This window comes from Zingiber officinale, chromosome 4A (assembly GCF_018446385.1).
Source record: "Zingiber officinale cultivar Zhangliang chromosome 4A, Zo_v1.1, whole genome shotgun sequence".
Classification (NCBI taxonomy): domain Eukaryota; kingdom Viridiplantae; phylum Streptophyta; class Magnoliopsida; order Zingiberales; family Zingiberaceae; genus Zingiber; species Zingiber officinale.
In genome coordinates, this window is record NC_055992.1 from 9,743,244 (window position 1) to 9,770,847 (window position 27,604).

The 27,604-nt window shown below is 36.4% G+C and overlaps 1 protein-coding gene across 3 annotated transcripts; it reads right to left on the reverse strand.

Moving 5' to 3' along the window:
* Positions 1-23: 23 nt before the first annotated feature.
* On the reverse strand, positions 24-3,138 carry LOC121969519 (ankyrin repeat-containing protein At5g02620-like). 3 transcript variants are annotated; one of them, XM_042519660.1, is made up of 4 exons: positions 2,825-3,138; positions 2,172-2,591; positions 1,255-1,664; positions 24-953 (listed from the first exon to the last, which is right to left on the reverse strand). In XM_042519660.1, exons 2-4 carry the CDS (start codon positions 2,569-2,571, stop codon positions 99-101), a joined length of 1,665 nt encoding a protein of 554 aa, XP_042375594.1. In that variant the 5' UTR covers positions 2,572-2,591; positions 2,825-3,138; the 3' UTR covers positions 24-98. The 3 variants fall into 3 exon arrangements, with proteins under 3 accessions (XP_042375594.1, XP_042375593.1, XP_042375595.1); XM_042519659.1 differs by having other exon boundaries at positions 2,172-2,606; positions 2,825-3,137; XM_042519661.1 differs by lacking the exon at positions 2,825-3,138 and adding an exon at positions 2,679-2,808.
* Between the last annotated feature and the right edge of the window lie 24,466 nt (positions 3,139-27,604).

Sequence of the window (27,604 nt, forward strand, 5' to 3'; positions counted from 1 at the left end):
GTGGCTGGAGGAGCTTAGCCATGTACACAAAAACAATAACTTTAGGTTCATAATAGCCCTTCAAGTGACAAGAAGGATAAACTATATCTACGTAGATCCTAAAGAGCATACATCTTTTTGTATTCGCTATTTAGTAATTCTGAGTCTGAAGCCACTGATATCATGGACCTGCTCTCTGAGTTCCTCCTCATGTTTCTCATGTTCTTCTCTTCAATTCTGTGAACAATTACAAAGTAGATCATAGATCCCAAAGTTGCCAACATAATTGAAGCACCAATGGCCATGGTTAACCAAGCCAGCCACATATCTTGCTTTCCCACAACAACATATGTTAGAGAGATGAAGGCGACCGATATAAAGAGGCAAGCCAGCCACATAAGCTTGTTCATCACAAAAACCATCCTCCTCTTTGCCTTCTGCTCAATAACAATCAAGGAAGTCTGGACAACCACCACAGCTAGTGAGATGAATAAAGCCAAAGAATCGAAGACCAGAAATATGATGAATGCTGCGTTATCTGCTATGTAGGCTTGTCCAAGAGTAAATTCCGGTTGAGCTTGATCAACAAAAGACCCTGGAAGTTGGAATATCGCAGCAAAGGCCACAGTGGCTATGAGCACTGCAACCACGGTATTTGAATTGATGGCGTTATTGAGGCCTCCGAGGTGTAGCTTCTTAAGTCTCTTCTTGATCTTTTGCACCCTCATTACTGTTTGACGGGTTTGCTTAAGTTGAGATTGAACATCATGCTTTATGTCACTGACTGTTTGCTTCAGTTGCTTTGCAGCAGATGCTGTATTTGTCGATTCTATTGCAACGACTGCACCAAATTCTGTTAAAATTGCAGCAATATCTTCATTTTCAGTTTTTTGTGCAATGCTGAGGGCAGTTTCACCTGTTCTATTCACTGCATTGACCTCAATTCCTTCAACTTGCAACAAAACTTGCACAATCTGCAAATCCAAAGCAATAGGTATAATCAAAGACTGCAAGGAAAGGCAAATTATTCAATGCATGAAGCTTCTCCCGATGCTAGTGGATGCCCCAAACTAGTAAAACATGTTTAGATACCCTAGGAAAAAAAACAACCTGACACACTGAAGTCGATGAAATCTAGCATTTTGTTGCAAAAGTTGCTGAAGCGAGAGTAATGTTATAAGCCGGCATGTGTAAGAGCAGACAGAAACAAGCATGCAAATTACAGAGCTGGCACATCAGATAGCACAAATTAAACAATGGCATAGTGTGACTTGCCTTTAGATTACCCTTCCTTGTAGCAATATGCAATGGTCTGTTCCCCTTGCCATCCTCCAAATTAACTATTGATTCATCAGGCTCCAGCAATGCCATCAGCATTTCAACATTTTGTCCCTTTGCAGCCATGTGAAATGCTGTCTGCCCCTTCTTATCAGTCCTTAAGCCAATGCTAGGATCTTTTTCTAATAGCAATTTTACCACATCCACATGCCCCATTCTTGCAGCAGAATGTAAAACTGTTTTCCCATTTTTCTTTGCTATCTTAGCAAGGCTTGCATCAGTTTCTAACAGAAGGTTAACAATATCAATATGTCCTTGAGTTGCAGCTGTGTCTAAGGCTGTAGAATTTAATGAATTTGTTGTCATGGCCAGAGCTGGGAAAGGTTGCAAGAGGTCCTTCAAAACTTCTGCATTTCCCAAGACAGTTGTAAATACACGTCCAAGCTAAGAAAAAGGTAACAATTTGCATTTGATAGAAAATCTGAACAAAGGTATAGATCAATCCTTCAAGATATTTCAAAGGAATTGTGTGTTGCTATAAAATTGCCAATACTAGCAAATTATATACTGATTCTAGCAAACTATAGTCCGAGTTGAGTATGAGTATGAGTGTGAGCAATAATGCAAGCATGAGTGTAGGTTGTTAAAGTATATTAGCAAGAAAATTCTTGCAGAAAGAGATTTTGGCTATTGAAAAAAAAAAGTACATATCCTTGTAGCAATTCTTCATGATTTCTAAAATCATAAACTCAAAGGTGATGCCCATAAGAACAGTTACCACACAGCTTAAGGTGGCATGAAATTGCATACAGATATCATGATACTATCTATCCTAATTTTGCAAATATCTGTCCCTTGTTTAAGATCTTTCATGGAACAAAACGAAGTGTTCATCAGTGATTACAGTGGCTTACCAAGATACCCTTGCTTAGCAGCTATATGAAATGGATCGTAGCTGTTGTCTGCCTTGATCCCAGCTGATTGAATGTCTGAGACTTTCAGTATCTCCCGAACAACCTCGACATGACCTTTTTCTGCAGCAACATACAGTGCGGTCTCGCCATCCTGGTTCTGCTTGTAAATCAAATCCTTCAACTCGGCCTCACTACAATCTGAAAGAATCTTCTGCACATGCAATACGTTGCCAGCCCTTGCAGCAAGATGGAGCTCCAGATCCCCTCGCTTTCCTGGGCTGTTTTTGTTCTTCCTTTCTTTGAAGCTTTGCTGTCTAACTCCCAATCGAAAACTCTTTTGCTTCCCCAACCGAAAGCTCTGCAACTTCTCCAAGGCTCCAACTCTCGGCAGCTTCTCCATGTCCAAAGCACACGGAAGAACTGTTGCAAGAAAATCTAGCCCACAACTGATTATTTCAAGTAGATCACTCAACAAAAACCTAGGGTATATGAAATCTAAGTTTCCACCTTAATAAGTTCTGGATCACCAACCATATTAGGGCTTATGGAAAGGAAAAATCTATGCTACTACACCGAAAGCCCCAATCGGACCGAAATATCCCCTTTATCCCAGATACAGGAATAACCAAGGGTTTTTCAGATAAAGGAGGTACCTTTACGCTTAATCCGAGCAACCAAACCCCCTACTGCTAAAGGTCCAAGTTTTCTTGATTTCTAGCAGATAAATCAGGCCCTCTATCGAGATGGAGCATCAAAGACCCGTCTTTTTTGCTACTCTCCTCCGCGTCCCCAGTCCCGAACCTTGAGCAGCTAAAGATGCAAGCACTAAGATGCACACCGGTCAATCTTTCGAACTTGTGTTAAATGCGCAAAAAAAACTCGCTTTGTGCGTTAAGATGCTGAGCACCGGCCTTACGGTTCGTGCCACAGTTTAAAGTAGAAGCAGAAGTAGGCAGGTTTGGGTTTGTTGTGAAGGATAGCGTAAAAATGATGGCGGTTATTGCAGTCGCCATCAAAGAAGGCGAAGGTGGGGCGACGAAGACGAAAGTCTCCACTGGGTACCAGTCAAAGATAGGATTCAGCGAGAGTCGGCAAATTAGGAGACCTCGTTAAGGCTGTGACTGGACCTGTTAAATATCGAATCGATTTAATAATTTAATATAGTATACTTTTAATGTTTTTATTATATAATTTAATATAATATTTAAATTTTCTATTAGAATTTAATATCAAATATTTTATTTTATTTTTACATCATACGCCATTTCTTCTTCTTTCTTAGCAATTAAAAATGTTGATTGTCAGAACACACACGTTTGTTGTATGATGTGATGCATCACTCTTAAATGTTAAATTTTAGTATGAAATATATTTTTTTTAAAAAATGAGGTTTTAAATTAGATTTGATTTTGTTTGTGTATTTGCACGGACAAATTTACTAACTTCTGCCCATGTAAGGAGGAAGTTATTATTAGGGATATAAATAAATTAAGTCGTTCGTGAGTTATTCGAAATTCGATTCGATAAAAGTTCATTTAATGAGGCTCGTTAAGATAAATAAACCAAGCTCAAGCTTCGTAATACTCGGCTCGTTAGCTTATGAACACGTTCGTTACTCATGAATCAACTTTTAAATTAAAAAATAATAATTTTAATATTAAATTTATAGATTTTACACTCTACTTATGAAAAATATAGACAAATATATTAAATTTATTAATTAGAATAAAATTATAAATTTTAATAAGAATATTATAATTTTCTCTAAATATATAATTTAATTTTTAATAAATATTTAAATTTATAGTTTATACTTATTAAACTCGTTTAAATTCGATAAAAGTTTAAATAAGCTCGTGAGGCATGAATATATTCGTTAAATAAAGCTCGAGCTCGACTCGATTATAAACGAATCAAGTTCAAACATTCAAGAGCTCGGCTCAATTACACCCCTAGCTACTATAACAACTCTTTTTTATAAAAAAAATAATTTATTTTTTTATATCAAATAATTATAAATATTACGTTTAATTTTAACAAAAAATAATATATATATATATATATATATATATATATATATATATATATATATATATATATATAATATTTTTATGATATTATTTAAATTAAAAAGAATATATATTTTTATATAAAACATTAAAAAATTATTAATAAATTTTTAAATGATTTTTAATATGAAAAGAAGTAAAAAATTTATTATTCATCTCCGTATTTTTAATTAAATAGTATGGTATATAAATTAAATTTATTATTTTAATTTATTCCCAAACGAACTTAAAATATTGGCACCCCTTTTGTCAAATGGGGTCCAAGCCGTCAAAAATAATTCACGGCTTAAATAAGACACGTGAATGATTTGAGTTGCCACCCGCCATGAATGTTTGACTAAAAGTCAATTGTGGATGATCGTATGCATCCAAGTCAACCTAATTGACCAGACCTCAACCTTGTCTCGACGTTCAATTATTTTCCACCCACTTTCTACTTTTGCTTTGCGTATACATAAGATAATCAATAAAATTGTGCTATATTGATATTGACAAATTAAACATGAACTAAGTGAGCATGCATGATCTTTGTTAAAAACATGCATATAACAAGTATTTATTGCGACCCATAAATCTTTGGCAAAATTTTCTTTTAGCCTAATTAACTAGAAATTTTCATCTTAGATGGAAACATGAATAATCCTAGATGCATCTTCTCATGATAGTGCAATGATTAAAGTATAGAATATTATCATATAAAATTTTGAGGTCGAATATGTCTTCTCTTGTCCCTTAATTAGGAATGAATTGATAAAATGCTAGAGTGAATGAATCATCTTTTACCAAATGGATAATCTTATATGGTTAAAAGGCTGTATTATAATTGTTGGGAATCAAGTATTTTAACTACTTATATTTAGCTGAGAAATTTGAAAAAATAAAGATGTTGACTTGGAGTGGATGAAAAATATAAGTTTTTTGTTTTATTTGGAGCAATTTTGCCGAGTGAGATTATACAGAGGATAATGGAATTTGTGTGTTTTGAATATAATTGTCGAGGAGAAAAAATAAAAATTTTCAACTAAAAAGTTTAATATCAGTTCTTTCCTTTCACTTTGGTCCCCAAAGTAAAAAAATAGAAAAGAGAGGTAAAATGTTGCAATTGACATTATTAGAATATAAGGTAAGTTGAGAAGGAAATAATAAACTTTCCCTATAATTTATAAAATAAAATTTTGAATATTTTTTAAAAATTATTTTTAAAATGATAGAAAATAGACAAGAAAAAAATTTTAAAAAAAAGGACAAAATAGATTTTTAGAAACCATTAATATAATTTTTTTCCCTATAGCTTATTTATTTTGGTATTTTGTCCATACAATTTAGAATTAATAATACATCTTACTTCCTATAATTTTGAATTTTTGTCATTTTTAGTAGGACCGTAGATGAATCAAAAGTTTATAAACAAGTTTGGTGTTTGATTTAGTAAGAATTTGTTTATATTCATTTAATATACACAAGATCAATTAAATAAATAACCTTAAATAGCTTGTTAAACTGAATAAATAAGTTTGAACACATATATGTTCTGCTTGCTTGCTAATATTCATAAGCAATGTTTACGAATCATATTTGTTAATAAAACTATTATTAACATGATAAATAAATACAATAAATAAATAAATTTTAATTATCAAGCTCAATAATCAATCAAATAAGTTTGAATTGAGAGCTTGATAATAATTTAAATGAACTAAATTCGAATCAAGCTTAAGCGAAACTTGAATTGAGAACTCAATAATATCTAAATGAACCAAACTCAACCCAAGCTTCAAACCAGCTCAAATTCATAAAAAATAAATCAAATCAAGTTTGAATAATCATTTCAAAAACTTGATTTATTTTAAGTTTGACTTGCTTTGATTCAATTACTTTATCAAACAAATTTAAACATCTCAAAACTTGATTCTAGTTGGCTCAACCTTTTTATAGCCCTATAGCTTCATACTTTTAATATGCATTTTTGGTGAAATAAAATTAGATTTGATGGCTCTTCTTGGCGCTAGATGAAAACGAGCACAAATCTCCCAGGAATTTTTTGTTGGTGTCAACTGTTTGGGAGAAGTTTCTATCAACCTTATAAGTTGTCCACCATCCCTTCTCCTTCAACAGTGCTCAACAAAGCTGATTGGAAGTTAGCATGGGTGTCCACCCCAGTTGGCTTATCCTTTTTGAGGGATACGCATCGTTTAAGGATAAAAAGTTTCCATTCTAGAAAACCAGGACGTGGGTTAATTTGTATAGAGTATTTCAAGACAAGTGTTGGTACACCACGAGTAAAGTTTGTTAAGCTCAAATACGAGAACTATATATGTACTTTTTTTATGGTGTATCAATATATCATCGCGTCCCTATATTTTCTTGCAACTCTGCAGTGGTATGCTTGATTTTGTTTACATTGCTGGCGAGCACGGAGAGATGCCAGATGAGGATAGGTTTGTCTCCTACGAGACAATGTCACAAGAATTTGATACAAATAATGGAACTGATCCGAAGCCGCTAACAAATAATGGAATTTTGAAGCCACTATTTGCTCAAGTTGCGGCAAATTCAATTTCATTATATTTCATTAAATTTTCTTACTTCTTGATTGTCTATATATTCTAGTTGGAAGACGACAGATGAAATAAATAAAAATAATATAATCATGGTCAAATATTTTTAATTCTTTTATTTTGTTATTAAATTTCATTATGTGTGAGTAAAAAAATTAATCACAAAGATCCTAAAAGAAGGTATATACAAAAATTGAATCATGAGAAATCCTGGCATTGCTAAATACAGACCAGAAATTTTACTGATTTATAACAAAAGTCCTTCATATCATAAGTTACCCTTAACAATTTGTGGGGCTTCAGTCACTGTGGCTTTAACTGGCTGAATGCTTCTGCTGCCATTAGTTTTACTGTATGAAAATGTAAAGAACAAAACAACGGTTGTCCTTTTTAACATAATCAAACTTCAGATTGTCTATGTTGACATCTTGATCACTATTTAATTGTGACGAATAATGGTCAAGTGGTCACCTAGAATCAAAATTTTTTTTTAAAAAAAACTATTAGTCTAAGCAATAGCGGATAAACAAAATTTAAATAACATAATATCTATACAGAACAAATAAAGAAAATAAAAGGAATCAAATTGGTTTTCTATACAACTAATTCCATTTTCCTCCATTTTTTTATTATACTGATTTTGGTTTTTATACTACCACAGCAACTACAGTACAGTTTTCATTAGGAGTGAAAAAAAAATAAAAAATTCAATATATTGTATATACCATATCGAAATATATAAAACCATCCAATTTAATAGTATATCAAACATTTCAATATGGTATTATACTATACCATCCAATTTTATTAGTATCGGTATGAGATATATATCAAAATTTTTAAATCGATACCGAAAATTCACAATAATCAATATAAATTTATACCATACCCAAAATTCAGTAAAACGGATTTTCGATATACCAAAATTTAGATTCGATATCAGTTTGAATTTTTTTTATTCTAAACTTTTAGTTACAATATATGGTATGCGGTTTAGAGTTTGATATATCATATTCAACCATCCCTAATTTCTATAATACTTTTGTTTGACCGTCCACAATCACCTAGCGGCATTTGTTTAAGGACAATTCACTACTGTCGTTCCAGTGGTTGCAGCTCCGCTGTCGTCCAGCAACATTTGTTTAAGGACAGTTCGTTGCGGTTGCTCCAATGGTTGTAGCAACCTCGACACCTACAACTTCTTCATTGTCACCGCCAATAGCATCAGTTTCCTCAAATTCGATACCTAGACGATCCGATTCTAAAGAATGATCAATCAATATTTTGGACTTCAACTCTAAATTTAGAGCTTCTGCCTCAAGAATTTCTTACACCTCAAGAACCAGAGGCGAATTCAGATACGTATCATTTTCCTCTACGTGTCAATCGAAAAATCAAATTAACATACGATATAAGATTAAGAAAAGAGGGTTCTTGGATCTGAAACGATATTGGAGTAAGAAAAAGGCATTCTTAGCCCCAAGAATGCCTCTATCGTCATCCAACCAACCAACTCTGAAGAGCCAAAAAAAAAAAAAAAAAAAAAAAGGAGATAGGCAAAAAGAAAACTCATAGTGCATTCAGCAATGAGATGTTCGGCAAATCTTCCTCTTGTCGGACAAATTGCTCCAGATTGAAGGCGGCCTTGCCTGACCCAGGCCATCGTATATCTCAATAAATTCCAATTGTGCCTTGCGATTTTCCTCTGTATCGCTAATGGCAGATGTCGAATTTACGGGTCAAAGAAAATAAATTAATTTATAAGAAAAAGGGTGTTCTTTGCCTAAGAACGATCTTTCTTTCTATCCGGCAATGAAAAAAGAGAAAATTTACATTGATGTCATGTGATCTGATTCCAAAGGAGGGTTATCAGCTGACAAGATCTTCCTCTATATTTGCCAAAAGGATTCAGACTACCGTATATCTCAGTAAATTCTGATTGTGCCTTGAGATTTTCTTTTATATCACTAATGGTAAATGTTGAATTATACCTATTGAAGAAAATTAAATTAATTTATCACACAAAATCAAAATAAGAGGTATTCTTGGATAAAACATCTTCGCGCCGAGAAAAAGGGAGTTCTTGAGCCCAAGAGCAGTCCCCCTCTCAATCTTGTGACAAAAAGAAAGGAAAAACATACATTGATGTCACAACCTCATAGAATCCGATTTCAAAAGAGGGTTATCAACTAACAGCTCAATAATTTCCTTTGTATGGTCAAAGGGATCTCGGCTACCATATGTCTTAGTAAATTTCGATTGTGTCTTAAGATTTTAGCATATGCTAGATTATACAAACCGAAGAAAATTAAATTAATTTATCATATAAGATCAAGAAAAAGAAGTATTCTTAGGTAAGATATCCCTGACACCAAGCAAAAGGGTGTTCTTGGGCCCAATAACGATCCCTCTCTCCATCTGACCACAAAATGAATGAAAAAACTTATACCGATCACATAGAATCTGATTCCAAAAGAGGATTATCATCTGATGCCTAGAGATTTTCCTCGATATCACCAAAAGGACCTAGGCTACCGTATATCTTAGTAAATTCCGATTACAAGTTGAGATTTCTTTTGGTTATACCGTATATCTCAGTAAATTTTGATTGTAACTCGAGATTTTCTTCTGTATCACTAATGATAGATGCCGAATTATATGGACCAAAAAAAATTAAATTAATAAGACATTCTTTATGAAAAAAAGGGTGTTCTTAAGTTTAAGAACTGTACCTCTCTCCATCTAACAACAAAAAAAAAAGAAAAAAACTTACATCAATGTCACGAGATTCGATTCCAAAGGAGGTTTATCATATGACACATTGAGATTTTCCTATGTATCACCAAAATGACCCAAGTTACCGTATATCTCTGTAAATTATAAATTCTGATTGTGCCTCGAGATTTTCTTTTGTATTACTAATGGCAAGTGTAGAATTGTACGAACTGAAGAAAATTAAATTATTTTATCGTACAAGATCAAGAAAAGAAGAATTCTTGGGTAAGACGTTCTTGACACTAGGGAAATTAGCATTCTTGGGCCCAAGAACGATTTATCTCTCTCCATTTGGCAGCAAAAATAAAGAAAAAACTTACATCGATGTTATTGTTGGTGCAACCTTAGGTCAAGGTTGACCTGGTTGACCCGACTCGAGTTGACGTGACTCGAGTTGTATTTTGATGTTTGACTTGGGAAGATTGTCGGTGCAACCTTAGGTCAAGGTTGACCTAGTTGTGTTGCATGTTGATGTTTGACACTCGTGAGAGAGTTCTATTCTTGATGTGGGACAAGAATAGATGTTTGGGAGATTATTGGTGCAACCGCAGGTCAAGGTTGACCTGGTTGACCTGATTCGGGAAAAGTCCAAGTATGGAGACTTGGCACGGAAAAGTCCAAGCAGGGAGCTTGGCACGCGAAAAGTCCAAGTATGGAGACTTGGCACTGGAAAAGTCCAAGTATGGAGACTTGGCACTGGGAAAGTCCAAACAGGGAGTTTGGCACGGGGAAAAGTCCTGGTGAGTGAAGCCAGGCAGTCGGGAAATCCTGGTGAGTGAATCCAGGTGAAAATCCTAGTGAGTGAAGCTAGGTGAAGGTGAAAGTCCTGGTAAGTGAAGCCAGGCATTCGGGAAATCTTGGTGAGTGAAGCCAGACAGTCGGGAAATCCTGGTGAGTGAATCCAGGTGAAAATCCTAGTGAGTGAAGCTAGGTGAAGGTGAAAGTCCTGGTAAGTGAAGCCAGGCATTCGGGAAAATCCTGGTGAGTGAAGCCAGGTGAAAATCCTAGTGAGTGAAGCTAGGTGAATGAGAAAGTCCTAAATGGGATGTTAGGCAGTGTGAAATCCTGGTGAGTGAAGTCAGGTGGAAAGTCCTGGTGAGTGAAGCCGGGCAAGGGAAAATCCAGATGGATCAAGGGTGATCGGACATCTGGTGTTGAGAAGTCCAAGTGAGTGAAGCTTGGCATATGGAGTCGGAGAGGGCTCGGTAGCTCGTTCTCCGAACTAGGTTAGAGAGGGCACTCTAAACCGAGGAGTTGGATCGGTGCCGATCGGGTGTCTGCTGATGTTGCCACTCGGTGCGGGACCGATCAGCTCATGAGTCCTACGGCTCCAGTCGATGATCCGGAGACCGATAGGAGGCAACGCAACCTTGCGAGAAGAAAACCGTGGATCGGTCTGACCGATCCACCCATTTGATCGGTCGGCGGACCGATCCAGTGAAGCGTCAGAGAAGGGGCGATCGGTCTATGGACCGATCGGAGGTTCCGATCGGTCCAGGGACCGATCGGGGCTTGGCGACACACTGATCGATCCGGGACCGATCAGGCAAGCGAATGTTCCCCAGGCTAATCGATCTGCGGACCGATCGGGGTTCTAGCCGTTGCGACGCAACGGTTATCTTGCAGGTATAAAGGGGTCGAGAGCTGCTACTGCACTGTTACTTCTTCCTCTTCTCTTCTGCTACAGAGCTGCTGTTCTGGTGCTTGAGCTTTGTTGAGTTCTTCTTCGCAAGCTTCGCGTGAGCTTCTCGACTAGGATATCCTGCTGTTGTAGGTGTTCTGAGGAGCTGCTGCTTCAACGAAATCCAGTCGGCGAGGAGGCAAGAAAACCTGTGTTTTTACATTCATTGTTCTTGTCTTCTTGTATTTCTTATTGTATTCCTTTCTTGCTGTTGCAAGAATATTGTGGCGAGGTTTCTCCACCCACAAGGAGTATATTGTATTAGCCGGTTTTCCGGGGACTCATCCACCGACGGATTGATAGGCTTCGTCCACCTTACGGACACGCTGAGGAGTAGGAGTTTCATCTCCGAACCTCGTTACATCCTTGTGTTAAGGTTTGGTATTCTTCCTTTCGTTTCTATTTGTATTTTCCGCTGCGCTAACACGTTTTTGTAGAAAGAACGCGAGAATTTGGGGCGGCTATTCACACCCCCCTCTCTAGCCGAGTACGAACGATCCTAACAAGTGGTATCAGAGCAAGGTCGCTCTTCATCGGATTCACACCCGTGGGAGCACAAGCGTTAGAGAATGGATCGGTTCGGAGAAGATGTCACAATTCCGCCTTTCTACGACCGCGACGATTTCACGTTTTGGAAGGTAAGAATGAAGTATTTTCTTATGACTAACTTAGTGCATTGGAGTTGTGTACAATTAGGGTTCAATCCTCCGATGGATAAAGAAGGAGGACCTTTAGAAAAGAAGAAGTGGACGGAGGAACAAATCCACCAATCCGAGATCAACGATGAGGTAACGAAAATTCTTGAGTTTTCATTACCTAATGACATCTTGTGTGAGATAGGTGGTTACAACAACGCCAAGGGGTTGTGGAACAACTTGGCCAAGTTCCATGAGGAGAGCTCCACTTCAAGCCATGAAGAGGAGTCAAGTGAGCTAAGTAGCTCACACCATGGAGGAGAGGAATTAGAAGTTGAGGGTTACTCAACATCTAAGGAAGAAGAGGATGAGAGCACTTCTTCAAGATTGGAGCAAGAAGAAGAAGCATCTACCTCCGGAAGGGATGAAGAAAAGAGCATTCATCCATCTTCAAACCTAGGTAACTCAAACATGTTAATTTCAAGTAAATTGCATATAATGTGTTTTGAGTGTAGGGAATTTGGGCACTACAAGAGTAAGTGTCCAAAGAGGGTAAGAAAGACTCCACCGGCACCAAAGGTCAAGAAAACCGGAGTCCCGATACGCAAAGGCAAGGAGCACGTAGTGTGCTTCCAATGCAAGCGAAGGGGACACTATAGGAGCCATTGTCCAAGGGGGAGGCAACCTCACAAGGACAAGGGATGCACATCGATAAGGGGAGCTAAGGCAAACCCTAAGGTACCTTTTAAGGCATACTATTGCAATTCAAATAAGAAACATGCTAGTAGTTTTATTGCTATTGCAAATAATGATGAGCATGTTAACACTAGAAATCAACACATGTGCTTAGGTGCTAAACATGTCAACCTAGATAGGGATACTACTAGGAATGCCAACCCTAGAATTACCTCATCTAAGGTTAAGGAGAACCTAGGTAGGAATCCCAAATCAACTAGACACATGCCTAGGAATGCCTCAAAGAAAAATGACAAATCAAAAATTGAGGTATTAGAGAAGGAGAATCAAGTCTTGAGGTCAAGACTTGATACTTTGGAAAAAGCTCTTAAGAACTTGGAGAAGTCATCTCTAGGGTTTAAGGGTCAAATTTCAAAGCCCAAGGACAAGAAAGGTTTGGGTCACAAACCTAAGTCCCAATTGGTCAAGCCCACTTACCATAATGTTTCATTCGATTATGGAACAAAATCTAGGACTAGGAAGACCACCACCAAGGTCACAAGGGAAGTCACCCCTATAGTTGACCTTGATGAGACCCAAATGACCAAGGCTTTAAAGCCTAAGAGGGTCATTAGGAGGGTTGCTAGGGAAGTCATCCCTAGTGAATATTTAGTGAACCCAATGAGCTCTAATAGGTATTGGGTTCCTAGGAGCATTTTCTCTACCCCATAGATGGGTTAGAGAGTGTCAACTCCAATAAGAAGGGTAGTTAACCCAACTTTGAGGAAATTGACACTCAAGGAGCATTTTCAAGGTTTTTGGGAACCTTTGAAAATGAAATGGAATAATCTTTGTCATTCACTCCTTGGAAGAGTAAGTTGTGCCAAAGTGAGAATATATTAATCTTACTTTAAGTTGACACAATTTGGAAAAACCTAGAGAAATATCAAATTGGGATTTTGATATTCTCTTAGGTAATCAAGGCAATCCGGGCCTTAACTTAGAAGTGCTACTCTTGTAGAATTTTAAATGGTATAAATCAAACAAGAGATCAAGAAATGTCAATTTGGGTTTTGACATTTTCTTGGAGCACTTTGGGCAATCTAGGATTAGAATTTAAGTTAGCTAAGTGATTAAGGATACTTAGATAGGTAATCTAGGTATTTTATTTGTGTTAACTTACCATGGTTGTTTGCCATATGTCATGTCATGACATCATATTTAATTTATGATCATTTGAAATGCCATGTCATCATCTCTTGCATTATAATCAATGAAATTGATTTAAGGACAAACATATAATTTGATATTGAGATCAAATTGATGTTTAGAAAATGCATGAGAACTTAGCCTAAGTTGACCTTAACCCATATCTCACATCAAATTGACTTGAATGTGGTTTGATACACCTTAGATGTGTGTGAGATATTAGGATCATGAGTTAGGATCAAGGTGCATAGTTTTTGTACCTAGATGAGCCTAATTCAAGAAAAGGAGGATCATAGGGAAAGCTTGTGCACAAGTCATGTACATCTAGCCCTAAGATTATGGTCCTAAATTCAAATGATTTTAAAAGCATTTTAAAATTGATTTGAAAAACCTTGATGAAGCTTTCCTAGTGATAGCATTCATCATTGAACATTGTGATACAAAGTTGAGTTAAACTTGAACTTTTCAAAGTTTTTGAACTTTGTATCAAGATTGAAAATGGAAACTATTTTCATAGAAAATTATTTTTCCGTGATAGTATATGGTATGAGGAGTGTATCCTCAAAATTTTACGATTTTTGGAATTTTCTGGAATTTATTAGGAGTTTCGAATTTCGGAAGAAAAAAAAATTTCGAGTGTGGATCGGTCACCGGACCGATCCGGAGTTCGATCGGTCCGGTGACCGATCATTGACGATCGATGCGATCGGTGAAGCGTGGATCGATGCGGGGACCGATCGAGGGATTCGATCGATGTCCGGGAACCGATCGATGCGTGCGGTTCGATTTTCAATTTGTTGATGCGAAATTTCAATTTGGAAGTTGGGTTTTGTGGATTTCTAAAGGTTTGAAACTCGCCAAGACATTGTTGGTGCAATGGTCAAGGGGGAGTTGACCTGTAGGGGAAGTTTTACTTAATTGTCACGGGGGAGTTGATTTTTTGGGGGTGGTTTTACTCCAAAAGACTTTTAAGGATTTGTGATGTGGGTTTATCACTAAGTTGATTGTTGAGTTTAGTATCAAGGGAAATTAAGAGTTTCAAATGAAAGGTATGGGACTTTCATTAGGAAGAAACTCTTGACCTTGATACCTCCCTTTTTCTTTGATGTGTGTCAAAGGGAGAGTGTTCATTGGAGAATTATTGGAGAACCCAAGTTAGGTTATCGGGTTAACCTAAGCTAGGAAAGAATGTCAAGGAATGTTCAAGGAAGAACATTGGTAATCTTTTGATGTGTGTCAAAAGGGGAGAATTATTGGAGAACCCAAGTTAGGTTATCGGGTTAACCTAAGGGAGAATGTCGAGAGAATGTTCAAGGAAAGAACATTGGACATTGGAAGATGGTTGGAAAACCTAAGTTAGGTTATCGGGTTAACCTAACTTGATTATGGTTTTGTCAAACATCAAAAAGGGGGAGATTGTTGGTGCAACCTTAGGTCAAGGTTGACCTGGTTGACCCGACTCGAGTTGACGTGACTCGAGTTGTATTTTGATGTTTGACTTGGGAAGATTGTCAGGGCAACCTTAGGTCAAGGTTGACCTAGTTGTGTTGCATGTTGATGTTTGACACTCGTGAGAGAGTTCTATTCTTGATGTGGGACAAGAATAGATGTTTGGGAGATTATTGGTGCAACCGTAGGTCAAGGTTGACCTGGTTGACCTGATTCGGGAAAAGTCCAAGTATGGAGACTTGGCACGGAAAAGTCCAAGCAGGGAGCTTGGCACGCGAAAAGTCCAAGTATGGAGACTTGGCACTGGAAAAGTCCAAGTATGGAGACTTGGCACGGGAAAGTCCTAACTGGGATGTTAGGCAGTTGGAAAGTCCTGGTGAGTGAAGCCAGGCAGTCGGGAAATCCTGGTGAGTGAATCCAGGTGAAAATCCTAGTGAGTGAAGCTAGGTGAAGGTGAAAGTCCTGGTAAGTGAAGCCAGGCATTCGGGAAATCCTGGTGAGTGAAGCCAGGCAGTCGGGAAATCTTGGTGAGTGAATCCAGGTGAAAATCCTAGTGAGTGAAGCTAGGTGAAGGTGAAAGTCCTGGTAAGTGAAGCCAGGCATTCGGGAAAATCCTGGTGAGTGAAGCTAGGTGAAAATCCTAGTGAGTGAAGCTAGGTGAATGAGAAAGTCCTAAATGGGATGTTAGGCAGTGTGAAATCCTGGTGAGTGAAGCCAGGTGGAAAGTCCTGGTGAGTGAAGCCGGGCAAGGGAAAATCCAGATGGATCAAGGGTGATCGGACATCTGGTGTTGAGAAGTCCAAGTGAGTGAAGCTTGGCATATGGAGTCGGAGAGGGCTCGGTAGCTCGTTCTCCGAACTAGGTTAGAGAGGGCACTCTAAGCAGGGAGTTGGATCGGTCGGTGCCGATCCGGTGATCTGCGTTTGCCACGATCGGTGCGGTGACCGATCGTAATCGATCGATGGCTCATCGATTGCAATCTGATCGATGCAGACCGATCGAGGCAACGCAACCTGCGAGAAGAAACCGTGGATCGGTCTGGCGATCCGACCCATCTTTGATCGGTCGGCGGACCGATCGACGTGACGATCGTGAGGCAAGCTGATCGGTCTATGGACCGATCGGAGGTTCCCTGATCGGTCCGCGGACCGATCAGGGCTTCGATCGCGACACCTGATCGATGCGGGACCGATCGGTGACAACGAAGCCTCATGCGCTGGGTGATCGGTCTGCGGACCGATCGGGTTCTAACCCGTTGACGCAAGCGGCTAGTTTCTTCATTGTCTTCTTCGCGGTATAAAGGGTGAGAGGCTGCTGTTACTTCTTCCTCTTCTCTTCTGCTCTGTGATGCTCGGTGCTTGAGCTTTGTTGAGCTCTTCTTCGAAGCTTCGCGTGAGCTTCTCGACTAGGATATCCTGCTGTTGTAGGTGTTCTGAGGAGCTGCTGCTTCAACGAAATCCAGTCGGCGAGGAGGCAAGAAAACCTGTGTTTTTACATTCATTGTTCTTGTCTTCTTGTATTTCTTATTGTATTCCTTTCTTGCTGTTGCAAGAATATTGTGGCGAGGTTTCTCCACCCACAAGGAGTATATTGTATTAGCCGGTTTTCCGGGGACTCATCCACCGACGGATTGATAGGCTTCGTCCACCTTACGGACACGCCGAGGAGTAGGAGTTTCATCTCTGAACCTCGTTACATCCTTGTGTTAAGGTTTGGTATTCTTCCTTTCGTTTCTATTTGTATTTTCCGCTGCGCTAACACGTTTTTGTAGAAAGAACGCGAGAATTTGGGGCGGCTATTCACACCCCCCTCTCTAGCCGAGTACGAACGATCCTAACAGTTATGACTTCACATTATCCAATTCCAAATTAGGGTTATCATCTAATGTCTTTAGATTTTCCTCTGTATCATCAAAAGGACCCAAGCTACCGTATATTTAAGTAAATTCTGATTGCACCTCAAGATTTTCTTCTGTATCTCTAATGGCAGATGCCGAATTGTACGTATTGAAGAATATTAAATTTACTTATCGTACAAGGTCAAGATAAGAAGCATTTTTGGATAGGGCATTCTTTGTGCCAAGAAAAAGGGTGTTCTTGGGCCCAAGAACTATCACTCTCTCCATCCGTCGACAAAAAAAGAAAGAAAGAAAAACTTACATCGTTCTCACGGAATTCGATTCCAAAGGAGTGTTATCATCTGACATCTCGAGATTTTCCTCTATATCGCCAAAAGGACATGTTATCGTATATCACAGTAAATTCCGATTGCACCTTGAGATTTTCGTGTATCGCTAATGGCAATTGCTGAATTGTACGGTGGAAAAAAATTAAACTAATTTATCATACAAAATCAAGAAAAAAAAAACATTCTTGGGTAAGGCCTTCTTCAGGGAAAGAAAAAGGGTGTTCTTGGGTCCAAAAATGATTCTTTTCTCCATTCGGCAACAAAAAGATAAAAAAGACTTACATCGATGTCACGAGATCTGATTCCAAAGGAGGATTATCATCTAACATCTTGACGTTTTCCTCTATATCGCTAATAGGACCCAGACTAATGTATATCTGAGTAAATTCAAATTGAGTTTCGAAATTTTCTTCTGTATCGCTAATGGAAGATGCCGAATTGTACAAACTAAAAAAATAAATAAATTAAGTTATCTTGCAAGAGCAAGAAAAGAAGCATTCTTCGGCAAGACATTCTTGCACCAAGAAAGAGGGCTTTCTTTGGCCCAAGAATGATCCCTCTCTCCATTCGGCGAAAAAAAAAAAAAGTAAAACTTACATCAATGTCACAAGATCCGATTTCAAAGGATAGTTATTGTTAGGAAATTATTATTATTATTAAATATTTATTTGTTTCCTAGTTATTAGGAAATACACACCTCAAGATTTTTCTCTATATGGCCAAAAGGACCAAGCTATCGTACATCTTAGTAAATTTCAGTTGTGCCTTGAGATTTTCTTCTGTATCATTAATGATAGATGCTAAATTTTACGAACGGAAGAAAATTTAATTAATTTATCGTACAAGGTCAAGACAAGAAGCATTTTGGGTAAGATGTTTTTAGCACCAAGAGAAAGGGGATTATTGGGCTCAAGAACTATCCCTCTCTTCATCCGATGACAAAAATAAAGGAAAAAACTTACATCAATGTCATGGGATTTGATTTCAAAGGACGGTATCATCTGACATCTCAAACTTTTTTTCTGTATCGCTAAAAGGACCCAAGCTACCATATATCTTAGTAAATTCTGATTGTGCCTTAAGATTTTACTTTGCACCGCTAATGACATATTCCGAATTGTACCCATAAGAAAATTAAATAAATTTGTAATACAAGATTAAGAAAAGAAGCATTCTTGGGTAAAGCACTCTTGGTGCCAAGAAAAAGGGCATTCCTAGGCCCAAGAATAATCCTTCTCTCCATCCGGCGACAAAAAGAAAAAAAAACCTACATTGATCGATGTCATGGGATCCGATTCCAAAGGAGAGTTATCATCTGACGCCTCGAATTTTTCCTCTATATCGCTAAAAGTACCTAAGTTACCGAATATCTTAGTAAATTTTAATCAAGTCTCGAGATTTTCTTCTGTATCGCTAATGGCAAATGTTAAATTGTATGGACAGAAGAAAATTAAATTAATTTATCGCACAAGATAAATAAAAGAAACATTCTTGAGTGAGACCGTCTTAGCACTCAGAAAAAGGTCATTATTGGGCACAAGAATGATCCCTCTCTCAATCCGACGATAAAAAAAGGGAAAACTTACATCGATGTCACAGACTCCGATTTCAAAAGAGGGTTATCATATGACACGTTGAGATTTTCCTCTATATCGTCAAAAGGACCTAGGCTTACCATATATCTTAGTAAATTCTGATTGTACCTTGAGATTTTCTTCTTTATCGCTAATGACAGGTGCTTACGGGCTGAAGAAAATTAAATTAATTTATCATACAAGATCAAGAAAAGAGCATTCTTGGGTAAGACATTCATGGCACCAAGAAAAAGAGCATTCTTGGGCTCAGAATGATTCCTCTCAATCCCTTTCTCTCTATATGGCGACAAACAAAAAGAAAAAAAAAAAACTTGTATCAATGTCATTGCCTCACAGGATCTTCCAAAGTATGTTATCATCTAACATCTTGAGATTTTCCTTTGAGGACCCAAGTTATCGTATATCTCAATAAATTTCAATTGTCTCAAGATTTTCTTCTATATGGCTAATGGTAGATAGCAAATTGTACATACTGAAGAAAATTAAATTAATTTATCATACAAAAAAAAAAAACATTATTGGGTAAGACATTTTTTGCGCCAAAAAAGGTCTTTCTTCGGCCCAAAAATGATCCCTCTATTCATCCGATGACAAAAAGAAAAGAAAAATTTACATCAATGTCACGAGATATGATTCCAAAGGAGGGTTATCATATGACGCCTCAAGATTTTCCTCTATATTGCCAATGAAATTTGCCGAATTCTGCGACTCGAAGAAAATTAAATTAATTTATCGAACAACATCAAGAAAAGAAAAATTCTTGGGTAAAGTGTTCTCGGCGCCAAGAAAAAAAACGTTCTTAGGCCCAAGAATAAACTCTATACCTCCGCCTAATCCCTTGCTTCCTCCCTCTCTCTCCATCGACAAAGAGAAAAAAAAAGGAAAAACTTACATCTACATCACGAGATCCGATTTGATTCCAAAGGAGGGTTATTAATTGATTCAGAGATGACAGAGATAGAGAGTTGGAGGTAGAAAGAGAGCTCAAAAGGCGAATTGGGAGACATTTGATTGAGAGTAAAGATTGGTAGTAATTATCTTAACCGATATTGCCTATTTATAATATAAATGAATGTGGTTGAAATTAATAGTACTTTTTTAAGAAAATAAAGTAACGCGTACGAGAACGTTATGTAATTTGGAATTGAGAAGCGAGTAGTGACATATATAAATCAGCATTTAGTTAATTCGGTATATAAATTAATAAAATTAATCAAAATTTGATTTAATATTGATTAATCGAATCGAATTGAAATGAAAATTTTATTAAAACTGAATTAGCCGAATCAAATTAAAAAACTATTATTTCAGTTAATATTGAATTAATAAAATTTATTTAAAAAATAAAAAAAAATATACAAAATTAATATCAAATTAATTAAATTAGTTGAATTCTCACTCTTAGTTGCATACAGAGCATTAAAACTGTAACTCGATCCTCCTATATCTTTGCGTGGTGTCGCTTCTATTTTTAAATGCTGAAAGAAGTTTTCATCCTTAAATTGAGAAAGGAGATGACATGAAAATAGGGGTGCGCAAAAGTTCGGTTAAATTGAATAACCCGATCAAAACCGACCGAATTTAAAAATTCGGTTCGGTTTATTCGGAAATTCGGTTTTTTTCCTCCAAAATATCGGTTAATTCGGTTCGGGGTCGGTTTTGAATTTTTTATTAGGTTAAATCGAATTGACCGAATAAATCAAATTTTTTAACCAAATCGATTTTTTACACAATAAATTTTAGATCGAACTAAAATTTTATTAAGCCTTAAATAGATTTCTTTAATATTATTAATTTGATATAAAAATCAAATATATACCTTTTGATAACTTGAATATTTCAAAACATGCGTAAAAATATACAGGATAATCTAGAAATTAATGGCTATTAAAAATTCAATTCTAAAATAAGGAAGAAGACAAGTGCACTTCCCAGCTCTTGAAACTTCTTCACTTTGATTAATGGGCTGAGACAGATGCCATTATGTGGACTTTTAATGATAATTCAAATCTTTTAAATTAAAGTCGTTTGTGCTTTAAATTTAAAATTAATAAAAAGGACGGTTAGAATTTTTTAATATATATATATATATATATATATATATATATATATATATATATATATATATATATATATCATCATCATCATCAAAACAATAAATTTTACTAGATCTCCAATCCTCAAATCTAAAATTGTAACAATTGAACAACATGTTTTTTTACAATTTTGGATAAAAATCAAATACCCTCTTTGTTTAGTTATATTCAATGTTAACTTTCATAATCAGCTTGCACTTTAAATATTAAAACTAAGCAGTATAAACTTATAAATATTTTATATTGAATAATAATATTTCTGTATCTAAAGGAATTCATTTTGATTAAAAATAACAAATAAACTGTCTTATATAAAAAAAGTTCATTTTTAAAAAATATTACATGCTATTTTTAATCAAAGGGTGTTATACCATTTTTTTTAAAAAATAATTATAGTAATTTTTTTTTCTAATTCTAAAGGACAACATTGAGTCTCCGCTTAATCCATAGGGATCTCGGTGGGTTGTAGCCAGCATCTTGGAAAGGATCAACCTGTGGGTGTCGGAGACTTATTGCACCTTCGCTAGATAGATCTTTGAGCAGCACACGAAAGAAGGGGGTGTCAAATTGTGTTGTCTCTTTATTACTGGTTGAATCCAACTTAAATAGCATGTGGAGGGTGCCCTCAACCCGCCGAGTCAACCGCGCGCAGATAAGCTCTGACCTTCGCTGCTTATCCGCCTGAGGGCGCCTCCAACCGCATGGAGGGCGCCCTCGCGCTAGTGTCCAGGGCGCCCTCAAGCTCCATGAGGGCGCCCTCGCGCCTTGCTGTGAGGTTACTTCTCCGAGGTAAACACGTTCAATTTACTTCCTGCAAAATACGTCAGTCCAAGAAACTAACTATACCCTGCAAAACAAAGTTAGACATGATAAATATGTAAGATAAAGTATTTGACAGTCATCGGACTGTCCGGTTTTAACTTCGGATTCCCGACCGAAAATTCTAGGTCGAACCGACTCCTACTGTTCCCTCACAGGGGAGCGCGCCCTCACCTACTCCACTCAAAAGAGTTTACCTGTTGCCAGTTGATCCTCTAGGTCAACTGGACTTTTGCTCAGCATCCGAGCTCCAGGACTTTCTGCTGGACGTCTGCTCCACGACCCGTACAGTCTTTTACCTGGTTCGCGACACCAGAACTTTCCACCTAGGGTTACCACCCATAGGACTTTTGCCCCAAGTCCTTGATCCGCTAAGACTTTCCGCCTAGGGTTACCACCCCTAGGGGTTTCCACCTGCCTAACTGCAGCTAAAACTTTTGCCTAAGTACACTTAGGATTTTTTTGCAAACTATTCAAACATGTTAGATCTCAAATGATCTTAATTTTAACTCTTTGTCATTATCAAAACTTAGGTTCGATCGTCGGATGCTTACTGCACCAACAATCTCCCCCTTTTTTATTATGACAGCAAAATTCAAAGTTAAGTAAAAACATAGCAAGATCATAGCATAAAAACATAATATGATAAATACAACCTAGCATAAAAACATAGCAAGTAACAAATTGTTCTAATTATTCAACTTTAACTTAACTTTTACTTCCCTCTCCCCTTTTGTCATAGATCAAAAATACTAATTATAGAAGAGAATAATTAGCTCCCCTGAAAGGTAGTTCGTACTTAAAATATTAGTAAAGAAACTTTAGCAAAATTTTTGAATTTTTGAAAATGACTTAGAGAGAAAGTTATATACATTTAAAGAATTCTAAAACTTAGTGAAGTACTTTAGAAAAGGTGTGAAAAATAAGCCCAAGATAAGTACTTTTACTCAACGCTTAGCTAAATATTAAGATAATTTGAAAAAAAAATGTTAACTTTAGCAAAAATGAGCTTAAAAGAATCTTAAAATTTAGCACTCTAGCTCGGAAAGAGAAAAATCTTATAAAAACCTTAGTAAAATGTAGTTAAAATAATTTTATCAAAAGACATTTTTAAGTTGAATCAAAAATATTTATTTCAAAAACCAAGAATTTATTTTAACACTGAGTAAGAAATTCCAACATTTAGTAGAATATAGTTAAAATAATTTTGCCAAAAGACATTTTTAAGCTGAGTAAAAAATGTTTATTTCAAAAACCAAGAATTTATTTTTAAAAAAATTCCAACACTTAGTAAAATGTAAAAAAAACTATAAAAAGTTTTCAACACTAAGTAACATAATAATTTTTTTATTATTTCAAAAACTAAGTCAAAAGAAAATATTAACTTGGTTTTAAAAATCCCTTATTCACTCCCCCTTGATTAATGCCAAAATAATTTTGTTATAAAAAAAAATCCTAGATTCCAAGCATGAGTAACCAAACTATTTAATTACAAACAACCGTCTAACCTTTAGTTACTAGCTGTTTACCAAGAGGTAGTAGCTTTCACTTAGTTAGTCAAATTAAGTAAGTGTTCCAGTTAGTTTTGACTAAACATGAATCACTTAATTTGATTGATATAAAGTTTGTATTTGTTGCCCAGACTTATGTCGATGCACAGACATCAGTATTCTGAAGTCCAGGCAGTACCCTATGCATCTCACATCATTCTAAGTATTTTTCATTCACAAGTAACGTAAACCTAGTGTGCTTGTGAGATGCTCTGACTAAGAACTAGGGGTACATGCTTTATAGGGTGTAAATACCTAGGCTAAGTCCAATATTTTGAAAAGCTAACAAAATTGAAATTTTGAAAATATTTTTTCTAGAATTTGAAATTAAAGTATTACAATTTTTGAAATTGCAAAAGAGGAATCAATTTTGAAAGCAACCTCTATTCTACTAAGCACATCCTTATTTGCCTTCTAAGTGCACTGAACTTAAGTTCAGGTAAGGATTTTGTGAAAATGTCAGTCAAGTTTGACTTGGACTCAACATAGTTAAGTACAATGTCACCCTTAGCTATATGATCTCTTACAAAGTGGTGTTTTACTTTTACACTACAAAAAATACCATTATTACCGACTGAATTTTCCGTCGGTATTCCGTCGGTATATGACATTACCGACGGAATACCGACGGAATTTATGATATCGAAAGTATTTTGGTCGGCATTCACTTTACCGACGGAAAAGTAAATCCGTCGGTAGTTACCGACGGAATTATCTATTCAGTCAGTATATTACCGACTGACTTTCTTACCCGTCGGTAAAAAGTCAAACGGCGCTAAACGGAACTTACCGACGGAATCTTTTATTCCGTCGGGGATTACCGACGGAATTATAGTTTCCGTCGGCAAACTCCCGACGGAATTACGGATTCCGTCGGCAAACACCGACGGAATAAAAGATTCCGTCGGTAAACCCCGACGGAATACTTGTTTCCGTCGGTGTTTTCCGACGGAATTACGGATTCCGTCGGGGTTTACCGACGGAAACTATAATTCCGTCGGTAATATATCGAAAAAACCACTGTACTTTTCGATAATATACCGACGGAATTTTAGTTTCCGTCGGTAAAAACCTGGAAAAATTTTGAAATCCTGCCCCTGTTTTGCTAGTTTCCCATATACAAATTTAATACAAATACAAACCATCACAGGCGATGGTATCACAAACACAATCCACACAATATATTCACAACATACAACAACAAGATCACAATATAAATCAATCCACAATCTCCAAAATACAACACACAACAAATATATAAACATAACTGAACGACAAATAGAAAATCTCTAAACTATAATAAAATCTAAGTATCAAGTTCTCACAATCAAAAATATCTAAAAATATACAAGTGAACAACAAATACAAAATATCCAAAATACATACCATGATACATCACTTATACATATATCCGAATATAATCCTGTAAAAGTCAAATACAATAGATTATGATTAGAATAAATCGATGCAAATATAATATAACTCAAACATTGTTATATATAACTAATTTTACTTGTAAAAAAAAATACCTGGATTATATTTTGGATAACCAATATTAGTGGTGATAGTGAATGTATCAGTATGAACTCCTGAAAAATGTAAAACACTTTAAGATAAACCTCTAATAATATCTCAATACAATAAATATATTTGACTTAATGAATTTCTAAAAAAATCTAAAAAAAATCAAGTTATAGTTAAACATACCTCAACAAAATCTAATCATCAGCAGGGTCTGGGTCTGATGGGTCTGGGGTCTCCTCTGACTGGGGCTGCTGTGATGGGTCCCATCGTGCAATTATTGCTTGCATCTGGGCCAATGCCTGCTCCTGTGCAGCTCACTTCTTCTCCCACTTCTGATCCATGGTAGTCATCTGAGTCTTCAAGTCTTAGTTTTCTTTTCTTAATGACTCCACCTCAGAAGAAGAAGAAGAGGAACTCGCACGGCCCCTAGGAGTCCTCAAGCGATCAAATACCACCTTGGCCTGGGAACCAAGGCCGTAGAGGGAGGAGTTCTTTGTCCTTCCACCCACAACATCATAATAAATTTCATTTATTTCCTGGGTGGATAGATCCTGTGACTCCCCTCCCTCTACTGGTGGCTGAGATGCCTGAGCAACCCTGCTTGTCATTTCATCCTGTGTAGAAAAAATATACAATTTATATATTATACACAATTATTAAAGCTAATTAATCATTATTAAAGATTAAATATAAATTGCAAGTTAATAATTCAAACCCCAATGTTCTTTGATCGATCATCAATATATGTGTCATCCTTTCTCTGGTGAGTTTTGAGAAAGATCTCCAAGCAAGTGGGTTGTCTTTCTAAAGAACGCTCCTGCATGTACAAATAAATTTGACTAAAATTATACAAGTTCATTAATAAATAAAAATTTAATTTATATAACTTTAAATTAAAATTACCAGATCCATAGCGTGCTCAACAATGGATCGAGATCCTGATGTATGCCGAGCATATCCGGTACTCGGGCCACCTGGCTCTGTATTCCTATTCGCTCGAGCTTTTAGAGCCTTTGTTTGCCATCTTTCTGCAGACCAAGTGGCCGTCCATGCACTCCAAATCTCGTCGGATACATAAGCAGGTCGTGTGCCATCCTTTCTCACATAGTATAATAGGTCTTTGTACAACTTGGCACAATAAATATTCCAAGTTTTTGCAAATTCTACCTCGTGCCCCTCCTCCCATGTATATTTTTTCTGCAATTTAAAAATAAAATTTTAGAATATTAAAGGATAAATATAATGTACACATTCAATTTACTTACCACAAATTCTTGATAATAGAAATCCTTAGTTGCAGCATCTACATGTCTCCATATAGTCCCAGATATGCAGACTCTTTCCTTAAATTTTCGTATGATATATGTGGATACTCGATGGCCGTCGGGAGTAAACCTACATATAAGCAATATTAAGACATAAGATATATGTTATAAATAAAGAACTTGAATTACTAATAATAAAAAAAATACTTACGACTCTCCAACAACCCTAAGGACGGTGGATCCATGGAGTGGTGCTGGAAGATTTGCCATGATACCTTATATCTACAAAAACATATTACAGCACATCATAATAAGTCTTTAATAACATGATAAATAAGCAACAAAACATGATTAAAGCATAACTTACTAGATGAATAATAATGCTAAAATTTAATCAATGCTAGACTCTGGAAGCATTTCTACTCATCATTAACAGTTTGTAAGTCGTCGTCGCTAGACTCTGTTAGTTCAACAAAATCCTCACTGCTGGATTTCTCTCCATCATCTATCTCCTCGTCAGTGGCATTACCATCTACAAGAAATTGTGATGTAGATTGGAGTTGTGAATCAACCAAATGTCTCTCTACTTCGTCATTCTGAAATGCATCATGGTTTTGAGCAGTAATAGTGTTCGACATTTCTATGGTAGAACGAGACTTCAATCAACAAACAGACAACCATTCACTAGCTCTTCTTCTCTTCGTAGGATATTCAAGATAAACCACCTGACCCGCTTGTATTGCAAAAATGAAAGGTTCAAACTTATTGAACCTTCCGTTTGCATTAACCTCTACTAAATTATAATTTGGATGTATTCTCATACCTGTTCTTGGGGTTGGATCATACCATGAACATTTGAACAACACACACCTTTTTATCGGTAATGCAGGATACTCAACCTCTATAATTTCCTCAAGTCTACCATAGTAATCAAACTCAGTGTTATTGGTGTCGATAGATCCTTTAACGCAGACACCAGAATTAAAAGTTAATCTCTGCGAATCTCGTTGTCTCACATGGAATTTGAGACCATTAACATAGTAACCCGAATAGACCATTATTTGGCGTAGGGGTCCAGATGCAAGATTCAATATTCTATCATCTTGTACATTAGATATTCTTCGGTCTTTCACCTATCAAAATAGTAATAAGAAAAATTAGGACCGAATTTATTTTAATAAAGAATTATGAAAATTTCTCTAACTCACATATATTTGAAACCATAATGCAAATTCGGTCTCTAACTTTTCAGCAACCTCACTTGCAGTCATTGATGGATTTTGAAGATGTAATTGTTGCTCATACAAGCTTTGAAAAAAGGTAATTATAAGAAAATTAGGATATCA

What these genes read in the sequence shown, in the direction of transcription:
- LOC121969519 (XM_042519660.1), bottom strand. Translation starts at nt 2,571, where the DNA reads ATGGAGAAGCTGCCGAGAGTTGGAGCCTTGGAGAAGTTGCAGAGCTTT. An exon ending in TGCTAAGCAAGGGTATCTTG is followed by an intron (nt 1,665 to 2,171) that starts GTAAGCCACTGT and finishes TGGGAAATGCAG; the next exon opens with AAGTTTTGAAGGACCTCTTG. An exon ending in CAAGGAAGGGTAATCTAAAG is followed by an intron (nt 954 to 1,254) that starts GCAAGTCACACT and finishes TTGGATTTGCAG; the next exon opens with ATTGTGCAAGTTTTGTTGCA.